The sequence below is a fragment of the Carcharhinus amblyrhynchos genome, chromosome 10 (genome assembly GCF_965287045.1).
Source record: "Carcharhinus amblyrhynchos chromosome 10, sCarAmb.v2.hapA, whole genome shotgun sequence".
Taxonomy (NCBI): domain Eukaryota; kingdom Metazoa; phylum Chordata; class Chondrichthyes; order Carcharhiniformes; family Carcharhinidae; genus Carcharhinus; species Carcharhinus amblyrhynchos.
The window spans coordinates 32,050,703-32,070,348 of NC_137333.1; the positions used below are offsets into that span (position 1 = coordinate 32,050,703).

The 19,646-nt window shown below is 41.0% G+C and overlaps 1 protein-coding gene across 4 annotated transcripts in view; it reads right to left on the reverse strand.

Annotated features, from left to right (window-relative positions):
- Positions 1-19,646, reverse strand: part of myo16 (myosin XVI) — a 427,405-nt gene that overhangs the window by 22,968 nt on the left and 384,791 nt on the right. For all 4 annotated transcript variants that reach the window (XM_080196876.1, XM_080196874.1, XM_080196875.1 and 1 more), the window contains 3 exons: positions 17,784-17,880; positions 16,948-17,194; positions 15,825-16,132 (listed from right to left, as the gene is read on the reverse strand). In XM_080196876.1, the coding sequence (XP_080053002.1) occupies positions 15,825-16,132; positions 16,948-17,194; positions 17,784-17,880 (652 nt within the window). The remainder of the gene's footprint in view (positions 1-15,824; positions 16,133-16,947; positions 17,195-17,783; positions 17,881-19,646) is intronic.

The window sequence follows — 19,646 nt, forward strand, 5'->3', positions numbered from 1 at the left end:
TTATCCATGACAAGACATTGGTCAATCTAAGAGTCCTGAGATTTGACATAATACAACAATTGAACCAAGGACATTTGGACATCGCAAAATGTTGAACTAGACTTCAACATTTGTTTGGTGACTCAAAGTCTCTGGAAGAGGTGTTAGCAAGCTGTATTACTTGTGCTATTCATCGCTGCCCTCCCACACACACTCACCAAGCTTGTTATGGACAGCTCGTTGAAGAAACACCACACCCATGGTCTTATCTTATCCAAACAGCACATGGCAAGGTGAGATGGAACACTAGGTGCATACTGATTTCCATACATAAGTAACCTCCTATGCTATGGAAGTTTTTATTTACCCAATCGAACTAGCCAGAGATGCTGCATTTAACTGTTAATGCAAATGACAACCTGGATGATTTACCCATTCCTCTCCTGCACAGCATACTGTATGGGACTACCCCCCAGGACTCAAACCCCCGACCCCCTCCAAAGGAGAAGAGGACCTGTTAGGCTTATGAAATCACCACAGCGACAGTCTATATGAGAATGGAGGAAAAATGAGGAACTAAGAAAAGTAAATAAGATTATCGACTGCATAATATAGAAACAGGAATCAGAGACATGGGGAGATGTAGTGCAATATATTAAACTGAATCCAAAAGAGAAAATGCTGGAAAATCTCAGCAGGTCTGGCAGCATCTGTAGGGAGAGAAACGAACTGACGTTTCGAGTTCAGATGACTCTTCGTCAAAACTAAAACGCATAGGACATGAGAGATATTTATACTCTAGGGTGAGGGAATGAAAGATGAGTCACAGCCACAAAAACAAAGGGGAAAGGCTGCTAACGGCAGTCCAGAGAGAATAGAAGGTGTGAATGGCCAGAGGAGATGCTGAAATCAGAGGGTAGGCCGTGACTGATGACGATGTGGGGGAAGGGGGGAAGATGGGTGGGAGAGGGGTAATGTTAGATGGGATGTTGGGTTGGTAATGGGATAATTTTAATTTTTTAATATGCTATTCATATACTGTGTACACTGTCATAGGAAGTAATGCAGCACTGCATGATTTAGTCTCTCGTAAGGTCTTGTGGAAGATGTAAACCAGAGCAGTAAGACATGTTTGACTAAAACTTCTGTTTCATATTCCTCTGAAGACTAATTAAATATTTTGTATTAGTCTAATAATACTAAGAATATTCAAACAGCAAGTACAGTTCCCTTATGATCCCTGTGCTTGTGGACCTACATGGGTTGTTGGGGATAGGGCCTGGGTGGGATTGTGATTGGTGCAGACTCAATGGGCTGAATGGCCACTTTCTGCACTGTAGCGATTCTATGATCCTACATTGGCTTCCAGTCAAATAACATCTTGATTTAAAAATTCTCACAGAATATAGAATTCTTGCAGTTCAGAAGAGACCATTCGGCCCATAAAGTCTGCACCAATGCTCTGACTGGTATCTTAGCTAGGCTCTCTCCCTTGCACTCTCTCTGTAACTCCACATATTTACCATGGCCAATCTACCTAACCTGCACATCTTTGGACTGTGGAAGGAAACCGAAGCATCTAGAGGAAACCCACGCAAACACAGGGAGAATGTGCAAATTCCACACAGTCATCCAAGGCTGGGATCGAACCCAGGTCCCTGGTGCTGTGAGGCAGCAGTGCTAACCATTATGCTACCACGCCATCCATCCTTGTTTTCAAATCTCTCCATGGTTTTGTTTTGAAATAATAGATAAATGCATTGTGATTCCTCCAACCAAGCAACCATTTGAGATATCTACGTTCCTCTAATTCTGTCCTCTCGTACATGCCCAATTATAATTGCAATCCCACAATCAATGGATCAGGCCTAAATTCTGCTGTCCTGACATATCCAGTTATGAATAGTGGTGGACAATTTAAGGAGCTAACTAGAGGAGGAGACTCCACAAATATTCCATCCTCAATGATGGCGTAGCTTAGAACATCAGTGCGAAAGATAAGACTGAACCATTTGCAGCAATCTTTGGTCAGAAGTGGTGATTGAATGTTTCAGCTTAGCCTCTTCTTGAGGTCCCCAGAATCACAGAAGCCAGTTTTCAATCATTTTGAATTACTCCAAGTGATATCAAATGGTATTGGATATGCCAAAGGCTATGGGCCCTGTCAATATTCGGCAATAGTACTGAAGATTTGTGCTTCAGAGCTAGTTGTGCACCTAGCCAAGCTATTCCAGTACAGCTATGGCTTTGGCACTTACCAACAATATGGAAAATTGCCCAGCAATGTCCTGTCCACAAAAAAGCGGAACAAATCAAACCTAACCAATTACCGCCCCAACAGTCTACACGCAAAGTTTAGTAAAATGATGGAAGGTGTCCACGTGCTATCAAGCCACAGTTAGTCAGCAATAATCTGCTCACTGATGCTCAGTTTGGGTTCTGCCAGGGTCACTCAGCTCTTGACCTCATTACGGCCTTGGTTCAAACATGGACAAAAGATCTGAATTTAGGTGTGAAATGAGAGTGACTGCCCTTGACATAAAGGCAGCATCTGACTGAGTATTAAGGAGCCATAGCAAAACTGGAGTCAATGGGAATCAGGGAGAAAACCCTCCATTGGTTGGAGTGATTGCTAACACAAAGGAAGATGTTTGTGGAATGTTCTCAATCCTCGAACACTGAGGATAGTGTCCTAGGGCCAACCATTTTCAGCTGCTTCATTATTGACCTTCCCTCAATGAGGGTAATGTCATCAATGTGGTGTACATGGACTTTCTGAAGCATTTGATAAAATGCCAAATAACAGACTTGTGAGAAAAATTATAAACCATGGGACAGTAGCAATGTGGATACAAAATTGGATGAGTAATAGGAAGTAGAGAGTAGTGGTCAATGGATATTTTTTGGACTAGAGGAAGATTAGAGTGCTGTTCCCCAACATTTGGTATTGAGACCCTTGTTTTTCTTGAAGTATACTAAAGATCTAGATCTTGGTGTGCGGGGGCAATTTCAAAGTTTGCAGATAATGCAAAACTCCGAAGTATTGTAAACTGTGAAGAGGACAGTGTAGAACTTCAAAAGGACACAGAAAAATTGGTGGAGTGGGCAGATAAAGTTCTATGTGGAGAAGTGTGCAGTGACTTATTTTGATACAAAGAACATGGAAAGATAATATAAAGTAAGGGGAAAAACTGCGAAGGAGAAGAGGGACCTGGGTATATGTGTGCACAGATTATTGAAGGTTCAGGACAGGTGGAGAGAGCAGTTAATAAAGCATACGATATTCTGAGCTTTATTATTAGGGGCATAGAGTACAAGAGAAAGGAGGATATGTTGAATTGACCTCAGTTGGAATACTGTGGACAGTTCTGGGCACCACACAATAGAATGGATGTGAACATTGGAGAGAGTGCATAAAAGGTTTACAAGAATGGTTCCAGGGTGATGAACGTCAGTTATGAGGATTGATTGGAGAAGTTGGGATTATTCCCTTTGGAAAGAAGAAGACAAAGAGGAGAGCTGATAGAGAAGTTCAAAATCATGAGAGATGTTGGACAGAGTAGAAAGAGAGAAACTGTTCCTCTTATAAAAGGATAAAGAATGATTTAAAGTGATTTGCAAAAGAAGCAAAAGTGATACAAGAAAAATTGTCACACAATGAGTGGTTTGGGTAGCAAAATCACTGTCTGGAAATGTGGTGAAGGCAGGTTCAATCAAGACATTCAAGAGGAGTTTAGATGATTATTTGAATAGAAACAATGTGCAGGAGCATGGGGAGAAGGCAGGGGAAATGGCACTAAGTCAAGATGCTCATTTGGAGAGCTGATACAAACATGATGGGCTAAATAGCCTTTTTCTGCACCATAGTAATTCTGTGATTCTAAATAACAGAAGTGGGAATGTTCATTGATGATTGCACATTGTTCAGTACTGTTTGAGACCCCTAAGTACTGAAGCTGTCTATTTCCAAAATATGGATAATATTCAGACTTGGGCTGATAAATGACAAGTAATATTCGCACCACATAAGTGTCAGACAATGGTCATCTCCAACAAAAATAATCCAGCCATCTTCCCTTGATATTTAATGCTATTATTATTGCTGAATTCCCCATTATAAATGTTCTCGGGGAGCTTCCATTGTCCAGAAACTGAACTGGACCAGCCACATAATACTATGGCTACAAGAGCAGGTCAGAGGCATGGAATTATGCACTTCCTGATTCCCCAAATCCTGATCACTATTTGCAAGGTACAAGCCAGGAGTGTGATGAGATGTTCTCCACTTGCCTGGACAAATGTACTCCAACAACACTCAAAAGGTTTGACACCCTCCAGGACAAAGCTTGATTGACTACGTTCAGCATCCATTCTCTGCACCATGAATGCACAATGACAACAGTGTGCATCATCTACTGGATGCAGGGCAGCAACTCATCAAGGTTCTTTGTCAGTTCCTTCCAACTCCACAATCTTTACCACTAAGACAGGCAAAGATGCAGATGCTTAGGAACACCACCACTTGGAAGTTTCCTCTAAGTCATACACTATTCTGACTTGGAACTAGATTGCCACTCCTCCACTGTTGTTGGTTATAATACCTAGAACTCTTTTCCTACCAGCACCGTGGATGTTCCTACAACATGTGGACCATGATGGTTGAAGGCAGCAGCTCATCACCATCTTCTCAAGGGCAATGAGGGTTGGGTAATAACTGCCCATTTAGCCAGCAGCTCTTAAATCCCATGAATGAATAATGCTAACAAAAATCTTCACAATAAGTGGGCTTTCCTTCAATTGCCTAGGTCCTAAGCTCTGGAATTCCTTTCCTATACATCTCTGTTTCTCTGGTTCACTTTCATCCTGCTAGATGGGAAGATAGGAAATGTAACATTGCTATTCAAGAAAGGAGGGAGAGGGAAAACAGGTAACCATAGATCAGTTTTTCAAGCATCACTTATCAGGATAGCACTGAAATCCATTATTAAGGAAGTCTTAACAATACATTTGGAAAAGTAGCCTGGTTAGAACAAGTCAACACTATTGTTACAGAAGGAAATCTTGTTTGATAAATTTATTTGACTTTTTTGAGGGTGTTACTGGTAGCATAGAAAAAAGGGGATGAATATATTTGTATTTCCAAAAGGCATTTAATAAGGTGCCACACAAATGGCGAATATAGACGATAGAACTCATGGAGTTGGGGGTGATATATTAGCTTGGATGGGTTAATGGACAAGAAGCAGACTGTATTTTCAAGTTGGTAGGCTGTGACAAATGGAGGGCCACAAGGATCAATGCTGGGTCCTCGTTATTTATAATCTTTACTAATCATTTAGATGAAGGTAGAGTGATGTATCTACATTCGTTGATGATGCAAAGCTAAGTGGAGATGCAAGTTATGATGAGGACATAATGAAGGTGCAGGGAAATAGTGTGTGTAATTTTGATCTCCATATTTAAAGGAAGGATACATTTGCATTGGAGGCGGTGCAACAAAGGTTCTTCTTTCCACAGTTGTGTCAGCTACAATGGGACATCATTGGAGGTTTTCACATTCAGTAGCATGGTGAAGCAGGGCTGCATCCTGGAGCCAACACTCTTTGGCACATCTTCCTCCATGCTGCTATTGCATACTTACCTCAATTCAAATGAAGATGTGTACCTGCATGCCAGAGTTGATGGCAAGCTGTTCACCTTGGCAAGATTGTATGCCAAAACCAAAATGCAGACACACTGTTTCGCTGATGAAGCCATGCTGGCATCTTGCACTGAAATCAACTTGAAACAGTTTATAGATCAGATCTCTGGGCTGCAAGGAGTTTGGACTGCATCAGTGTCAGAAAGACCAACATTTTGGGCGAGGATATACATCAACAGCTGGATCTCTGGAGGCTGTCGGCAGCTTCAATGTCTTAGATCACCAATTAGCGGTAACCTGCCCTTTGATGTTGAAATCAACACCAGGATTGCCAAGGCTGTCATACCAGAGTTGACAGGTTAAGTGTGGATCATTAGCAAACTAACTATGTTCTCAGCACCCTCCTTTACAATAGTGAGGCACGGATAACTTATACAAGCCAAGAAAAGCGGCTAAACAGCTTCAACCTTCGCTACCTTAGATGAATATTGGGAACCTCCAGGCAAGACAGATTGGCAAATACAGAAGTACTCCAGGGTGCAGGGGTCCCCAATATGTTTGCTGTCTCGAGTCAGTGGCAACTCTATTATCTGGATCATGTGAGCCAAATGGATGACAGCCACATCACCTAACAGATGCTCCATGGCGTGCTTACTACAGGCACAAGACCAATAGATTGCCATGTCTGTGATACAAGGAAGTGAGACATCAAGTTGATTGAAAGTGGAGACTATGCATGAGAAATCTTTGCTGCTGACCTGAGTGCCTGGAGGTAAGCAGTGAAGAAAGACGTGGAAGAATCACAGAGTAAAAGAAATGACCAGATGGTGAAAAAAGAGCCCATAGGAAGAAAATAATATCAGTCAATGCTGCTCATTTGTGCCGGCTGCAGAAAGAACTACCACTTGGCCACTACAGCAATAACAAGTGATGTTTAATACAGAAGTGTGTACACACACGGTGCACAGGCCATCATCTCCCGAGATGGATGAACGCCTAACTCACTAATAGAAACAACTGTGTTTGTATTCTCTGGAAACTTTTGTTGAGTAGATGTAATGAACCATGCATATCACAGAGTTAAAAACATTTTACCGAATGAACCTTAGGTGCAGGCAAATTATTACAATGTGTTGCTTCATAAGAACTTTAGCATTGAATCACAGAATCCTACAATGCAGAAGGTGGCTTTTCGACCCATCGAGTCTGCACTGACCACAATCCCATCCAGGCCCGATCCCCATAACACCATATATTTATTCTAGCTAGTCCCCCTGACACTAAAGGGATAATTTAGAATTGTCAATTCACCGAACACTTTAGACTGTGGGGAAAACTGGAGGACCTGGAGGAAACCCACACAAACACGGGGAGAACATGCAGACTCTGCACAGACAGTAACCCAAGCCAGGAATCGAATCCAGGTCCCGGGTCCACATATAGCTAACTGTAGCTCATATATCCATGTTGCTATATGTATTTACGCTAAGCTCTGATGACAAACTTTCAATGTAACACTCCATTAATGCTCCAGTTAGAAATGACAGTTTTCTATACTGTCTGCAAATTCCCAGGATTAGTCGAAAAGCTACAACTCATTGCCTGAATCCCATTGTACTTTCAGCTAAATGCCGAGCAGTTTATTGGGTTCAAGCCCGAAATATGAAAGATTAAGCTGTAGTGACTTTCCTTGAAAGTTACAGGAAATTATAACTGAGATGAGGTGCAAACATGTTGCCTGGGATTTTATACCTGTGGCAAATGGCAACATGGGTGCAAAATTTCAGGAGGCAATTATCACCAGCCCTCCCATTGACATAACAAGGTTCATGCCCAGGAAGATTGGAACCTTGTTTAAATATATTTCCATTTAATTAGTGGGCTTCCCTGCTGTATGGTCCCCCACATTGGGATCGCACCCCTTACTGATGTGAAAAATATGCATGTTGGGAGGATGGGGTTGCCTGTATGCGTGTTATGGGATCTTCAATAATGGCACCCCACCCTGTGGCTTTTTTAGGCCCCACTTTGCCATGTTATCTCTAATTCCACCAGTTATCTCTAATTTACTACAAATTTTGAAGTAAAATACATAGCAGTGACATAAGCCTATCAAGAGTAACAGAGTGGTATTGTTACTGGGTTAGCAATTCAGAGACTCAGGGTAAAGCTCTGAAGACCCAGGTTCGAATCCCACCACGCAGATGGTGACATCTGAATTCAATGAAACAAAAATCTGGAATTAAAAGTCCAATGACGGCCATAAAACATTTGTCTAGGGCGACACAGTAGAACAGTGGTTAGCACTGCTGCTCCACAGCTCCAGGAACCTGGGTTCAATTCCCGGCTTGGGTCACTGTCTGTGTGGAGTTTGCACATTCTCCTTGTGTCTGCATGGATTTCCTCCGGGTGCTCCGGTTTCCTCCTACAGTTCAAAGATGTGCGGGTTAGGTTGATTGGCCATGCTAAAAATTGCCCTTAGTGTCCTGAGATGCGTGGGTTAGAGGGATTAATGGGTAAATATGTAGGGATATGGAGGTAGGGCCCGGGTGGGATTGTGGTTGGTGCAGATTTGATGGGCCAAATGGCCTCTTTCTGTACTGTAGGGTTTCTATGATCACATAAACATTTTATTAGTGGACTAGTGGAGTGCCCCAGGGGTCGGTGCTGGAGCCTCAGCTTTTTACCATTTATATAGATGACCTGGAGGAGGGAACCGAGTGTAGAGTGTCGAAATTTGCTGATGACACCAAGATTGGGGGAACGGCAAATTGTGCGGAGGGTGTGGAGAGTCTGCAGAAGGATCTAGATAGGCTGGGCGAATGGGCCAGGAAATGGCAAATGGAATTTAATGTTGGCAAGTGTGAGGTGGTCCACTTTGATAGGAAGAATGGTAGGAAGGACTATTACTTACGGGGCGAAAAACTGCAGCAGGCGACGGTGCAGAGGGACCTCGGGGTCCTTGTGCATGAGTCGCAAAAACCCAGCTTGCAGGTGCAGCAGGTGGTCAGGAAGGCGAATGGGATGCTGGCCTTCATAGCGAGGGGGATTGAATATAAAAGTAGGGAGGTCTTGCCGCAGCTGTATAGGGCATTGGTGAGGCCGCAACTGGAGTACTGTGTGCATTTTTGGGCGCCGCACCTGCGCAAAGATATTTTGGCCTTGGAGGGAGTGCAGAGGAGGTTTACTAGGCTGATACCGAGTTGAGGGGGTTGAGCTATGAGGAGAGGCTGAATAAACTGGGCTTGTACTCGTTAGAGTTTAGAAGAATGAGAGGAGATCTCATTGAGACGTATAAGATGATGAATGGGATGGATAGGATAGAGGTGGAAAGACTCTTCCCGCTCAAAAAAGACAATAGGACTAGGGGGCACAGCCTCAAGATAAAAGGGGGGCGGTTTAGAACGGAGTTGAGGAGGAACTTCTTCACTCAAAGGGTGGTGAATCTCTAGAATTCTCTGCCCGTTGAAGTGGTGGAGGCTGCCTCGCTAAATATTTTTAAGACGCGGGTTGATGGGTTTTTGATAGGAGAGGGGATTAAGGGTTATGGGGAGAGGGCGGGAAAGTGGAACTGAGTAGCGACAGATCAGCCATGATCTTATTGAATGGCGGGGCAGGCTCGAAGGGCTGGATGGCCTACTCCTGCTCCTATTTCTTATGTTCTTATGTTCTTATTAATGATCTGGATGAGGGTATAGTTGGGTGGATTAGTAAATTTGCTGATGACACCAAAGTCGGAGGTGTGGTAGATTGTGAGGAAGGGTGTCATAGTTTGCAGGGAGACTTAGACAGGTTGCAGAGCTGGGCCGAGAGGTGGCGGATGGAGTTTAATGCGGAGAAGTGTGAGGTAATTCACTTTGGTAGGAATAACAGATGTGTCGAGTATAGGGCTAACGGGAGGACTTTGAATAGTGTGGATGAACAGAGGGATCTAGGTGTATGTGTACATAGATCCCTGAAAGTTGGGAATCAAGTAGATAAGGTTGTTAAGAAGGCATACGGTGTCTTGGCGTTTATTGGTAGAGGGATTGAATTTAGGAGTCGCAGCATCATGTTGCAACTGTACACAACTCTGGTGCGGCCGCACTTGGAGTACTGTGTGCAGTTCTGGTCCCCACATTACAGGAAGGATGTGGAGGCTTTGGAGAGGGTGCAGAGTAGGTTTACCAGGATGTTGCCTGGTATGGAGGGGAGGTCCTATGAGGAGAGACTGAGGGATTTGGGGTTGTTTTCGCTAGAAAGAAGGCGGCTAAGAGGGGATCTTATTGAAACATATAAGATGATTAGAGGTTTAGATAGGGTGGACAGTGATAGCCTTTTTCCTCGGATGGAGAAAGCTAGCACGAGGGGGCATGGCTTTAAATTAAGGGGGGCTTTAAATTAATAGGACAGATGTCAGGGGTAGGTTCTTTACCCAGAGGGTGGTGAGGGATTGGAATGCCCTGCCTGCTGCAGTTGTAAATGCGCCTAGTTTGGGGGCGTTTAAGAGATCCGTGGATAGGTTTATGGATGAAAAGGGATTGGTTTAGGTTAGTGGGTCATTGTTTTTTAACTGGTCGGCGCAACATCGTGGGCCGAAGGGCCTGTTCTGCGCTGTAGTGTTCTATGTTCTATGTTCTATGTAAACAAGAGTTATAGCTCTATAATTCAATATCCTTCATTTGCTTGATTGAAATCGAGCCCCATATGTTCTATCTATACATGACACAGAGCTGCGCTCATCAGTTACTTCAAGTCAGTTGCATGCAAGAGGTAAAGATATCAGTCGGCCTTAAATAGACTAAACCAAGCTGCTGTATACACAATTAAATATGTATCATTTACTTCAGACAACAGATAAGAACATGGAATTGTACTGGGACCTATATTGGTTGAAAGCATAGAACAATGGCAATGGTATGATATTAGTGATATTACACAAGGAACTCAATGGAAGCAGGGCTTTACTGGTTTAGGAAGGAACTGGTCCTAAAAGGTAAGTGATCCAATAGGAAGCCAGTGACAGAAAAGTTCACAAGTGGATTGGTGACACAGGAATTGCAACAAAACAGGTCAGAAAAATAATTTTGTGAAAGATAAAAAAGCTTATGCTCAGAGGCTTGGAATTCTGTAGTGAGTAACACACCTCCTGACTCTCCAAAGCCTGTCCACTATCTACAAACTATAAGTCTAGAATGTGATGGAATACTTTTCACCTGCTCCAACAACACTTATGAAACTTTACACCATCCAGGACAAAGCAACCTACTTGATTTGCACCCTTTCCACCAGCATATCACACCCTCCACATATAACCACTGACTCAAGAATAGCTTTTTCCCTGCTGCCATCAGATTTTTGAATGGTCCTGTCAAATATTAAGCTGGTCTTTCTCTTCATCCTATCGGTAACTGCAAGATTATATTCTGCACTCCCTCCTTTCTTTCTCCCCTATGTACTATGTTTTGTCCGTATAGCTTGTATCTGCGTGGGTTTCCTTCGGGTGCTCTGGTTTCCTCCCACAGTCTGAAAGATGTGCTGGTAAGGTGCATTGACCCAAAAAAGGTGCTGGAGTTGGCAATTAGGGGAATTTCACAGTAACTTTGTTGCAGTGTTAATGTAAGCCTTACTTGTAACTAACAAATAAATTTTTAACTTTGCAAAAAACAAGTTTTCATTGCACTGCAATACATGTGACAATAATAAATCAATTAATGAAACTCAGTATGGAACATAAAAAAAATGCACTGTGGTAACTCAGCACAGCTCCTTCAACAACACCTTTCAAACATGTGACCTCTACCACCTAGAAAAGCAAGGGCAACAGACACCTTGGAACATCACCACCTGCAAGAACTCCTCCAAATCACTCACTACCCTGACTTAGAACCATATTGCTGTTCCTTTGCTGCTGCTCAGTCAAAATAATAGAACCTCATTCCTAAAAGTACTGCAGATGGATCAATACTAGATGGACTGCAGCAGTTCAAAATGGCAGCTCATCATCGCCTTCACAAAGGCAATTAGGAATCGAGCAACAAAATGAGCATGGACTGTGGCATAAATGGCTTTCTATTCTGCATGCTTTGGAGGTATTTTGTGAGTATAGAGAAAAAAATGTCTTGCACCATTTCCACATTCTTTTCCCGCTCAAAATGGACCCTGGGGACTTATATTCCCAACCATCACCCCAAGTCCCAAATGTTGGACTATGATTAAAATAGTGACACAGTGTGAACCTTGGGTTCAATCCTTTAATGTGGAATAGGAGGGAAAAGGCAAGTTTCCAATTTGATGTAACAGGTGATTTGAGCTGTATTCTGTTAGTAGAAAGATCCACATCATTTCATTTCCTTGGACCCTCTGACATTCTTTTAAGTGTAAGATCCCACACACACTCTTTTACATGAATAAAAGAGGCAATTACAAACTCAAAAAAACTGTTGCAGCTGAACTACAATCACTGAAGTAATAATCATTGTAATATGCCTTTGAGGGATAGCAGTATGCCGTCATATTAAAGGAAGTGTGTCATGTGATCCAGAAAGGGGGCTTTTACAATATACCTGAGGCTGGATCACATGACACAATTCCCTTAAAGTGATGACATGCTGCTATCATTTAAGGTGTATTACAACAATAATATCAGTCACATTATTGAACATTTCCTTGTCAGTAAACCATGTAATGTGATTGCAGGACATTGTTTTGTAAAATGATAATAGCCCTTTGTCACAGTTTTCAACTGTGATGTGCTTGAGGTTTGTACAACCAAATCCATTAAATTATTAATCTAACTAATCCAATAGTATAAATCCAGATAATCTATGAGATGGCAGTTGGAAATAATAATTTTGTTTTAAATGGCCACACTAATGCATTACTACTAATAGTGAAAACAATTATAATCGGTAAATATATTTGCTATTTAGCCAATGCTGTGAAAGCCCAGTCTGAGTTCTTAAGGCCCACCTCTTAATTAATTTTGGTGATGCGTAAAACCATTATGAATTCTTAAAGGCCATTTCATCGTTGAATTAATTTTGTCAAATGAAGCCTGCGACTTTAATTAATCTTGACAATCTACAAGACCGCTTGGAATTCATTAACCCCAGTGTCTTTAATTCATTCTGCTGATATGTAAGAATATTTTGAATTATTCAAGTTCACCTACTTATTTAATTAATTTTGACAAGCTTCTTCACGACTTATTTAAATGCCATTTCTGTCTTCAATCAATTTATTTGCTTGAGCTCCTAACAATTCTGGGTAAGACCACTTTAACTTCGTCAGTGTCTCCTCCTTTATTTCATTAATTTATCTGAAATCAATCTTTATTTAATGAATTTAGTAATTGCTGGCTGTGTGTCCTGTTTTATTGGAAAGATTTACTCTGATCCTCATTCAGTGAAAGACTGTTTTATCTGCTCCATTTCAAGTTGTATTTACTTAATTAATTTGTTACCATTTCCTTTTATTCTCTGCAAGTAATTTCTAATTCCTGCAGCCTAACTGCTTAATTAATTAATTACTTTGTGATCGCCACATTTCAATTTATTTAATTAAATGTACCTGAATCTTCATTAAAGCCACTTTAATTCAGAAAGCTTGCCTGCTGATTTAAATAATTAATACAGAAAATAAGGAGACCACTCAATTACTGCTCTCCCAGAATAATGGGAAAACTTCCAAATTATGTTCTTCATAGATATGGGCAGTGTGCAACAAATTCCAGCGGCAAAGAGACAGATGTATTGTCAGAGCTGATTAGAAGTGAGAAAATGATCCAAAAGATTCGGCTGGGGGAATTTCCACAGAGTATTCTGGATTTTTCACTATAACATCAATGGAAAGATTGGAGAAGCGAATTTCTTTAACCAGTTGCACTGTTTCTCCAGAAATTCAAATGATTTTCTATTGAAGTTGTTGCTTAAATTGAGACAATGCCCACAAAAATTCAGATTTAGGTGAATTACAAGGCTAATCAAAGATACAGGTGGATTGAATGATAGTTGGTGCTTGCCTTTCAGCATAGCAAAAGACTAGACATTGAATCTTCAGTTTCCTGGTGGCAATATTCATGTACCAGGAGTACATTATCAAGGGCTCAGAAACATATGTTTGACATTGTCACCATTAAAATACAGGAATAAACTTGAATTCTCATACTTTGGGCGCTGTGAAATGTGAAATTTATCTTCATATGTTGTGGCATCAGAAGCAAAATTCTGGTGGTCAGAATTTTTTTTCCCTCTTGCACTTGGAGTAAAATATTATATGGGTTGAACAGGTACAGGAAAATTAAATGAAATGTTTGGTCATGTGATCTTTCACAGCCAATTTGCCTCCACTTGCTCTTCCCATATTCAAAATCAAAAGAGGGAAAATTAGCTTCATCTTTACAATTTTGCTGAAAATACTTGCTTCCAGCCTGCTTACTCTGTTGGAACCTCTAAGATTTATGATTTCAGCATTGATAAAGTTAAGATTTGATACCTTCCATTTGCTTGTTAAAAATGTTCAAATTTGAAAAGCTAAAGATGCAGCAAAATAAAATCTTTATGTAACATCCTGCATGACACTGAGATATTTAAAGTGCTTTACAGCCAATTGGATGTTGTATTAGTCACTAAATGTTGTCGGATTAAAAAATGTCAAATATCCAATCTGATACCCCAAATGGGAAGCTGTATTGTAGAAGAAGCAAAGAATATTTTTGTACAATTGTGACCAAATGCAAGGGAGTTTCAACAAGCACAATGGAAGCCAAAAGTTTGTGCATCTTCTTTGAGTCAGAAGTTGCAGAAGTAAGTACAAGAGTGTAATAGTGAGTTTAAATGAGATGAAAGCTGGGTTTCATTGAGAGTAGGTGAGGCTGTGATATGGGTGCACGCTGCATGTAATTTGGTTGCAATTACAATACTGACCACACTTCAAAAGTTCTTCAGTGTAAAGCATTTCGGGATTCCTCAGGTTGGGAAAGGTGGTATATAATTGCAAGTTCCTTTTTTCTTCTTACATAATGTTGTTGAGGAGGGAGGCACATACTCTTGAGGATTAAAATATTATCTTGAACTCACTCTTAGGTAGTTATATATATTTAACTATTTAGCTTATTTATGCGAACATTTGGTGAAATTTCTTGAAGAACAAAATTGGAATTTCACAGCTAAATTAATTTTTACTGAATCATACAACAGCAGATTAAACAAAATAGGGATAATATTTGAAATACTTGTATTTAGCTGTGGCACACTATGCTGGATTTTTAATATTCACAAAGTGAATTATGTTGTTGTTGTTGGATTGAAAAGCATCAATTATCCAATCCGATGACCTAAGTGGGAAGCTGCACACAACTGGAGCAGAGGTTGGAGAGACAGCTCCAGCACTGTAACACTATCCTTCTGACCAATGGTCCCTTTATGTGTGGCTTTATTCTTCAGCAATAAAATGGGAAAATTTACCTTTTGGCGTTAATAATGGACACATGGGAGTGAGATTACACTATAGTTATCTAGTGGCAAGGTTCTGATAGCAGCAGCAAAATTCAAATGATGTAAAATTGTACTCGATTTGCAGTGATTAAATTATTAAAAAAATCACTCTGTGGTATCTACATACATATGTATATACAAAAATTGATGGGCAGCAAAATTCCCTGTGGTCCATCCAATCTACTTCACAAAACTGTGATGGTGTGGATATATAAAGGAATGCGCTGCCTGAAAGTGGAGCAGATTCAGTACTAATTGCACACATACATGAAAGGGAACAAAAATTGCACGGCTATGAGACAAAGAGTGGGGAAGCGGGACTATTGGATAGCTCTCAGAGTTGGCACAGGCACAAGGGGCTGAATGGCCTCCTTCTGTGCTCGATTACACCAATGATGACAGACTGGATGCACAATTCACTATTTTTATAAGATGCTGTGATGTACCTAAAATACTGCTTATGTTTCGTGACATCACCTTGGTAGCATTATCACTTTATTTTGCAGCTGGTTACTAGGATTCACTGTTTTCAGGAAATATCGTACAAGTCTCAGTTACAGGAAAAAAAAAGGCAATATGCTGAGAAGGTACATATATTATAGCCTGGCAGTTAAATCACCCATGACACTACTAAATGTCACATAAATGGACAGATTAATCATGAAGAAGATTTGTCCATTTTAGTCTAATTTTATACTATTCTCAACGTGAACAATCATTCTTCAAACCTTCATTTGCTGCTTCTTTAGAAGCCGCCGATATACATGCAGTCACAGCCTCATATGAAGCACTCAGTCGCGTATTGGGGTCCCGCTTTGGTTTAGGAGGAGGTTGTTTCCGTGGTGACTGCAGGCCATTGCTATCATCCATACTGAATACTGAGTGAAGGGAGGGTGATCTGATGGATGATCCAATCACAGAATGTGCCAACCCATCGACAAAGGTAGGTGCCGGCACCGAACTCGAGTGAAACTGCTTCGTTGTTCGGCAGCCCGAAAGACTGTCTTCATTGACCTTTCCACTCCCGTTGCCAGATCTGAAATTAAAATGACGTCCAGATGCTGAATTAGAACAATGAACCTGTTCATGCAAACGTAATGCCAGCTTTTCACACAAGCAAGCAACCAACACCCCCACTGTGAAGTGAGGGTGGAAGCACTACTCCTGTCAAACAAAAAATCCACAGAAAGCTGGCTGTCTTCTCCTGTTCGTTTCTGCTCTGTGCAAATTAAAACATTCTACCTCTATTGCTATATATGAGATGTTAGATTATGATTCAAAATGAAACACACGTTTCTGAATGATTTATTATCCTGTTTTGCAATGGGAGCTAAGATTCCCCCAGTGTCATCTATTTTGCTGTTCGCAATTAGGAAAATAGATGACAGCAAGCAGTCCCACCAATACCGCGATTGCTGCAGACACTGCATGCCTGCCTGAAATAGGCTGCTGGGATGATACAAAATGGTTAACTCTTTCACTGGAGCAAACCATTATTTAAAGCAACCGGCTTTCCAAACACCCGTGTGTTAAACAGAACCTGTTTGTGCGCAATGCATCAACTGTCAAATTGTACCTCTTCAAGTAATATTTACCTGAATTTGATAAATTGAATCACTAAGTCCCGAAACTTTCAGCACACTGGGGTGGTTCAATTTTACTGCAATATTTAATTAGTATTTTTCATCTCTTGGAATAGCTCCCACCATTCATATTTGTAACATACGAAACTAATTATGTGGCTCATTGAAATTATTTTAACCTTACTTTATATGTTCTAAAAATCTTGGCTTCTTACAAATCCAGCAATCATTCCTCACAAAGACTGCAATATTGGAGGTCCATGCTTACCGTTTTGTGGCCTGTTCGTCTCTGTGTCGTGCCTCTAACTTTTCCCTCAGATAAACTGCATTAAGTTCATTCCGAATCCTGTCATTTTCCCGTGCAATGTCAGATGCATTTTGAATGACCAAGGAATCATATGCTTTCAGTCCCATGTCTTCCGCAGACTGCAAAAAGCTTTCAATGGAGTTGACCTCTTGCTGTTTAACGTTCATCCTTTGCAGCAGTCGCTGGCGGGCTAAAAACTCTCTGACAACTACAGTTATGGAACAGAATTATGGATCGCAGTTCACACAATAAAATGTACTAGTCAATAATGCAGAATGCTACTGACTGGTGAACAGGTAACAAAAATTATAGTCAATTAATAGCCCTGAGAATTTCAATAACATTTTAGCTTTTAAAGTTTATTTATTAGTCACAAGTAAGGCTTACATTAACACCGCAATGAAGTTACTGAAATTCTCCTAGTTGCCACAGTCTGGCAGCTATTCGAGTCAATGCACCTAACCAGCGCCAGGGAGCATTCAGAGGAAATCCATGCAGACACAGAGAGAACATGCAAGCTTCACATGGACAGTGATCCAAGCTGGGAATCAAACCCAGGTCTCTGGCGCTGTGAAGCAGCAGTGCTAACCACCATGCTGCTGTGCCGCTTGTACTGGAATCATTTGTGTTAGCCTGTTCAATGATTTCTGAACTACTATAATTAAATTAATTGGATCATAACATATATGAATAAAAGCATTGTTTTACTGGGTTTGAAAATTTTAAATGACAAAGTGAAAGCATACATTAACAAAGTAAAAGATAAATTGAACAATGTAATTTTAATGTTTTATTACCTTTCTGACATATGATAATTTTCTTCTGCAAATGAAGACATTGCTCATTGAGGTGATCTGTTTGCCAATGCTTCATAAACACTTCACTCTGGCTCATCTGAATAAAAACAATGGGAATTTTAATAACCAGGAACTTCTGATTGCATGAAAGTAATTCAGAATGGACTCCATTGTGCAGTGTGATGTGTTCAAAGGGTCTTAAGCTACAAAGTGTCCAAATCAAAGTTTAGCTAAAGCTTAATATCTCATTAATTAGTCCGATAATTTGCATTGCTTTAGCTACAGCCAGATTAACAATTCTTGGTATTCGAGGGATCAAAGCCATTTGGGTCATTCCACATAAGAACTTTCCATTCAGTGCATTAAAAGAGAATGTTGCCTAGCCTGAAGCTAAAAGTCTTAAAGACATTACTTTGTTTATGTAGAATTGGTGATTTTCTATTGACATTACCTCTGTCACAGATTGTAATCCAAATACCTAGATTCTCAACTTAACCTATTTTCAACCAGAACACTGAGGAGTAACATATTTCATTTAAAGTGATATAATAAAAAATGATGTCCCCCAGAACACCAACTGAATTATAATTCACGAGAAACATTACTTGCATGCAGTGTCCCAGCGAAGGGAGGATGATAGTCAGGAACAAAAGTAATAAATCTAGTTTACTGCAGAATAGTATCAGATCTCATGAAACTGGGGTGGGCAGGTAATTTGCCAATGACAGTTGCCCCTTGCCTGAGATATTTTCAGAACCAAGAGAAGAGCACATGTCATGGGACATGCAACATGCAAACTGTAACTCTACATTCATGCGTACCAAGTGTCTTAGATCTTTGTTTGTGAACACGTTGTACCTGTCTTGGTTGCTAAGACTCAGTGACTAAACATAGTGTCATCATTCAACTCTCATGTAATTGACCCCTGATTTAATCAGGTCCTGATTCAAGTATCTTGTTATTAATGGGTGTAGTACATGGGCAGGGCTGCAGGGATTTTGGTCCAGCTTCCTGCATGCATTGGATGGAGTTTTAACTCCCAATGTGTATCCTTTGTTCTTGACTGACATATTTGGCTTCAGATTAGGCTAGGAGGATCCTGGAACAGGTCCCAGGACTATATTGGCCTGATTTGCAATCCTGGGGTGGGGTGGAGGATCCAAGCTCAGGGGCCCCGATGCTGGGGATCTGATCCCCCGCTATAGGGATAAGTATCCGATCCGGCTGGAGGAGTGAACCTGGATCAAAAGCAAAGCTGTCTTTGCCAGTCTGAGCTCCATTCTGGGAAGGCGTGATTTGGACTGATGTGGGGTTGGACTTGCCAATCATTGAGCCCTGGTCAGGATAGGGAGAACTGTATGATCTTGAAGAAGATTCGATCCCAGAGTCTGGTGTCTTTGTGTAGGGGTGTGTGGGGGGGTGGGGGGGGGGGGGGGGTGGTTTTGGTCTGATGGGAGAAGGGGGGGACTTGTGGAGCCATGAGGAAGCATGCCTGCTCTCCTCGGCCACACAAGCACTGGAAAGGTATTTATCCCCTCCCATTAGCTGTTGGTGGGCTACGGTTTTACCATAAAACAGATTAAATTTGGCTGTGAGCCTCACTAAAACGTTTAAATTTCTAACTCAGCTGCTGTGGATGTTGTGGCTGTCTACCTGCTCTTTATCTGCTAAACCTAGAAGAGGGTGGGTAAGAGTTCAATTACATATTTTTAAATTTTTACCCTCTGACCTATCACAATCCCCCATTGTTGAAAATTAGATCTCTGAAAAATTTATAGTGATTTAATGTTTATTTTTAAAATTTGCATTTGGCACCACAATGGAAGATCACATCACATTCAAGATTTTGATTTAGTGTGAGAT